The sequence below is a fragment of the Haliaeetus leucocephalus genome, unplaced genomic scaffold (genome assembly GCF_000737465.1).
Source record: "Haliaeetus leucocephalus isolate CR32 unplaced genomic scaffold, Haliaeetus_leucocephalus-4.0 Scaffold2, whole genome shotgun sequence".
Classification (NCBI taxonomy): domain Eukaryota; kingdom Metazoa; phylum Chordata; class Aves; order Accipitriformes; family Accipitridae; genus Haliaeetus; species Haliaeetus leucocephalus.
In genome coordinates this window covers 10,993,953-10,998,583 of record NW_010972438.1, presented here as the reverse complement: position 1 = coordinate 10,998,583, position 4,631 = coordinate 10,993,953, and the positions used below count along the sequence as shown (strand labels likewise).

The 4,631-nt window shown below is 68.5% G+C and overlaps 1 protein-coding gene across 1 annotated transcript in view; it reads left to right on the top strand.

Moving 5' to 3' along the window:
- LOC104835479 (laminin subunit beta-2-like) overlaps nt 1-4,573 on the top strand; it is a 13,765-nt gene extending 9,192 nt beyond the window's left edge. Inside the window, exons 23-34 of the mRNA XM_010573473.1 lie at nt 144-358; nt 444-540; nt 1,021-1,399; nt 1,483-1,667; nt 1,742-1,971; nt 2,094-2,297; nt 2,775-2,919; nt 3,005-3,216; nt 3,307-3,444; nt 3,731-3,907; nt 4,004-4,160; nt 4,333-4,573. Coding sequence (XP_010571775.1) covers nt 144-358; nt 444-540; nt 1,021-1,399; nt 1,483-1,667; nt 1,742-1,971; nt 2,094-2,297; nt 2,775-2,919; nt 3,005-3,216; nt 3,307-3,444; nt 3,731-3,907; nt 4,004-4,160; nt 4,333-4,466 — 2,273 coding nt within the window. The 3' untranslated portion in view covers nt 4,467-4,573. The remainder of the gene's footprint in view (nt 1-143; nt 359-443; nt 541-1,020; nt 1,400-1,482; nt 1,668-1,741; nt 1,972-2,093; nt 2,298-2,774; nt 2,920-3,004; nt 3,217-3,306; nt 3,445-3,730; nt 3,908-4,003; nt 4,161-4,332) is intronic.
- Nucleotides 4,574-4,631: the final 58 nt, after the last annotated feature.

Genomic DNA, 4,631 nt, shown 5'->3' with positions numbered 1-4,631 from the left:
GGGTCGGGGGGGGGGGGGGTTGGGGCTGTGCATGGGTTTGGGGCCAGACAGGGGATTTGGGGTGCTGGGGCCAGGTGCTGGGAGAGCATTGCCTGGGTGGAGGGTACGGGCTGAGCCCCACATGGTCCCCCACCTGCCTGCAGGCTGCAGCTGTGACCCACGGGGAACCCTGGCCTCCCACTGTGCCGCCGGCACCTGCACCTGCGACCGCAGCAGCGGCACCTGCGCCTGCCGGCCCAATGTGGTGGGCAAGAGCTGTGACCGCTGCGCACCCCACTTCTGGAGCCTGGGGGGACCAGAGGGCTGCGAGCCCTGTGGCTGCCACCCTACACGCGCCTTGCACCCGGCCTGCGAGACGGTGAGCCCCCGGCACCCTGGCATGGCTCCACTGCTCTCCCGGCATCCGGTGAGCCACCTGGCTGAGCATGCCTCTCTCGCTGCAGGTGACGGGGCAGTGCCAGTGCCGGCCTGGCTTTGGGGGCCGCATCTGCTCCCAGTGCCAGGAGCATCACTGGGGAGACCCCGAGCGGGAGTGCCGAGGTGGGGACGCGTCCCAGGGATCGGGGATGCAGGGGCTCTGGGGATGTGGGGTGGGGTGGGACCTTGGCTGCATGGTGGGACTCTAGGGACATGGAGGACCCTGGGGACACAGTGGGAGATTCTGAACATGGGGGCCCTGGGGGATACAGTGGGACACTGTGGACACAGGGGACTTGGGAGATCCTGGGGACATGGTGGGACCATTTGGACATGGGGGGTCCTGGAGCTGTAGTAGCATGCTGGAGACATGGAAGACCCTGGGGACATGGTGGGTTTCTGGGGACATGGAGGACTCAGGGGACCCTGAGTCCGTGGTGGGATTGTGGAGACATAGGAGACCCTGGGGACATGGTGGGACTCTGGAGACACGGGGATACAGTGGGATGCTGGGGACATGGTGGAACTCTGGAGACACGGTGGCACTCTGGGGACACGTGGGTCCCTGGGGAGGCTGAGACATGCCACTGCCTGTCTCCACAGCCTGCGAGTGTGAGCCACTGGGCTCTGAGAGCCCGCAGTGTGAGCAGGCCAGCGGGCAGTGCCAGTGCCGGCCAGGCTTCGGGGGGCTGCGCTGTGACCGCTGCCAGCGGGGCTACCAGGAGGCCTTCCCCCGCTGCTCGCCCTGCCACCCCTGCTTCGGGCGCTGGGACCCGACCCTGGGCAGCCTGCGGGACGGGCTGCGGCGCCTGGGAGCACAGGCACGGGCGCTGCGGGAGGGGGGGTCCGTGCCCCCGCTCAGCCCCCGCCGCCTGCGGGCACTGGAGGAGGCCCTGGGGCGTGTGGAGCGGCTGCTGGGCGAGGGGGGCAGCCCCAGCAGCCCCCTCCTCGACGGGCTGCCCGGGCGGCTGGATGGCACCAGGCAAGTGTGCGCAGTGGGCTGGGGTGGGGGGGACCCCCATTTGTCACCCAAAAAGGCTTGAGACCCCTCTCCTCCCCGCAAAGGATGGAGCTGGATGACTTCTGGAAGCAGCTCCAAGAGCTGGAACAACATCTAGATCAGCTGACACAGGCAGATGTGAAGCACCGCGGCCGGCTGGCCAGGCTGAGCCGCGAGCTGGGGGGTCTCAACCGAACTGCCTCCCACCTCCAAATCCTCCTGAGCACCGTAGCAGCGGCCGGATTTGGCGGTAAGAACATCCAGTAAGGATTGGGGGGTTTGGTGGCAACCATTCCAGCCAAACCCTGACACCAGCACCCGCAGAGTCTTACCGCAGCATCCTGGCATCGGTGGAGGACTCGCGGAAGGCGGAGGCGGTGGTGAACGGCACAGCCAGCAAGCTCAAGGGGGCACAGGCAATGCGGCAGGCGGCCGAGCAGGTGCTGCGGCAGCGGGGCGATGCTTTCCGACGCAGCACAGCCGCGGCACGGAAATCCTTGCGGGAGGCACAGAAACGGGTGATGGGACTCAGCGTTGCCAGGATCAATGAGAAGGTGAGAGCGGGACTGGGGAGTGGCGAATAGGCACATAGGGGGAGATCCCCGTGCCGGGGCAGCATGGGGGTCTCCCCCCATGTGGTGTTGAGCTGCCATCTCCACCATTGGCATCACCGCAGATTTGTGGGGCACCCGGGGACCTGAGCTGTGAGCAAGCACCATGTGGAGGAGCCTTGTGCCAGGACAGTGCAGGGACACGGCATTGCGGTGGCATGGGGTGCGCGGGGGCACTGCCCATCTCGGCTCGAGCCCTGAGCAGCGCCCATAATGCTTCGCAGCAGCTGGAGGTGGCATTGGGGCAGCTGGGTGTTGTGGCACAGAAGGTAGGGGTGGTGGCTCCATGGGACTTTTTGGGGTGCCCTTGTGTCCCCTTTGCATGGCCCACTTGCGCCCTTTCCGTGCCACTTTGATGTCCCCTTCCATGTCCCACTTAGGCCCTTTCCATGCCCCTTTGATGTTCCTTCACATGTCCTGCTTGTGCCCTTTCCATGCCCCCAAGCATGCCCCCCCATATGTCCCTCTTATGCCCCTTCGCAGATGCCCCTTGGGCCACTGCTGCACCCCCTTGCACACCCCCTTTATGTCCCCTTGCACACCCCTTCCATGCCCCCTCGTACCCTGTTGCACACCCCCTCATGTCCCCTTGCATGCCCCCCATGCCCCTTCACACACCGCATTACACCCCCTTGCATGCCCCCATCTTGTCCCCAAGCATGTCCCCTCATACCCCCTGCCCACCCCTCCCCGTGCCCCCTCCCTGGGGCCACCCCTTGCCCCCTGCTCAGCCCCATGCACCCCAGACACAGGAGGTGCAGGAGCTGGCCCGGGGGGCACGGAGCCGGGCAGAGGAGGCGCTGGGGCGTTCACAGGCTGCCCGCAGCCGCGCAGAGAAGGCGACGGCCCAGCTGCGGGACTTCATCCGCCGAATTAAGGCCTTCCTGGCAGGTAGCACCAGCACGGGGTGGGCACATGGGCACGGCGGGGCTCAGCATGCCCACCCTGAGCCCACCCCGCTCCCGTGTTTCCGCAGAGGAGGGAGCTGACCCAGGCAGCATCGAGCTGGTGGCCCGGCAGGTGCTGAACATCTCCTTGCCCAGCAGCCCCGGCCGGATCCAGGAGCTGCTGCGGGAGATGCAGGAGAGCATTGGCCAGCTGGAGGGGGTGGACGCAGTGCTCAACAGCACGGCGCAGGGGCTGGCTGCGGCACGGGGGCTGCTGGCACAGGGACGGGACGCCAGGCGAGTGGTGGGGGATATGCTGGGGTGGGCAGGGGGTGGGGGTCCATCCCCCAGCACTATCAGGGGCTGGAGCTGCCCATGCCCCTGCAGGAAGCGAGCAGAAGGTGTGAGGGATGAGCTGGCAGGAACACAGCGGGCGCTGGAGGTGGCGCGGGCACAGGCGACAGCAGCGGGGAGTGCCCTGCGGAGTGCCAGGGATGCCATCCGGGTGGCTGAGAGCAGAGTGAAGGAGGTGAGGGGCACCGGGACTGCTGGCACGCCAGGGATGGGGGAGCAGGGCCAATGCTGCCAGCATGGCTGGGGACTGGGGATGGTGCTTTGGGCATGCTGGGGGCAATGGGATTGGTGCCGTGGAGAGCAAGGCTGATGCCATGGGCACACCAAGGGTAGCGAGGCTGGAGCCAGGGGGACGCGGATGGTGTGGGGTGGGTGCCATGGGTTTGCCAAGGCTGTGGGGCTGGCACTGTGGGTGCGGTGGTCGCCGTGCCTGCCAGCAGCCAGTGCCCGTGCTTGCCCAGGCGGAGCGCAGGCTGCAGGCGCTGGAGGGGAAGGAGTCACGGGCACAGCGGCGGCTGCGGGAGCTGGCACAGCGCGTCACCACCCTGCAGGAGCAGGGCCGGGATGCCCGCCGCGTGGCCCAGCAAGCCAAGGACGGGGCGCAGCGTGCCACCGCCACCTCGGACACGCTCGGCCAGGTGAGCCCCAGCCCTGCCCAGCCCCGACGTGGCACCAAGGGGGTACAGGGTGCCGGGGGCGGGGGGCTCAGCCTCACCATGCCCTTGTGCCACCAGGACCTGGCGCAGGTGACGCAGCGCTACGTGGTACTGAAGGGCCGGGTGAGCGGGCTGGCCGGGGTGTCCGGCGGGGCCCTGCAGCGCGTGACGCAGCTGACGACGGAGGCCCGGGACCTCCTGGACAAGGCCAGCAGCAGCAAGAGGAAGCTGGAAGGTGAGGGGGGAGTGTGTGGTTGGGGGGGCATTCCCCACCATCCCGACCCCGCTCGGTGCCCGTGCGTGTCTCCCCCTTGTCCCCCAGCGCACGTCCTGCTCGGTGCCCCAAGGGTGGCGCGGGCCGGTGACACGGCGGGGGGCTGCACCCTGACCGTGCCCCCCTCCCGCAGAGCTGGAGCAGCACTTCGGGGCCAACGAGCGGGCGATGGCGGCGAAAGCGACGCGACTGCAGGCGTTGGAGCAGCGGGTCTGGGGGCTGCTGGAGGAGATCCGGGAGAGGGCCAACGCTTACGCCACCTGCTAGGGACCGGGGGCTGGGTCCTACCCCGCAGCCCTCCCCGGTCCCCGCGGCCCGGGGGTCCCGTCCACTCCGCGGGTGCCTGTAGCTCGGCCGCGCCTGCAAATAAAGCCCTGAACAGCGGCTGCCTGGCTCCGGTGCCTGCCTACCTCCTGCCCGCCCGCCCGCCTG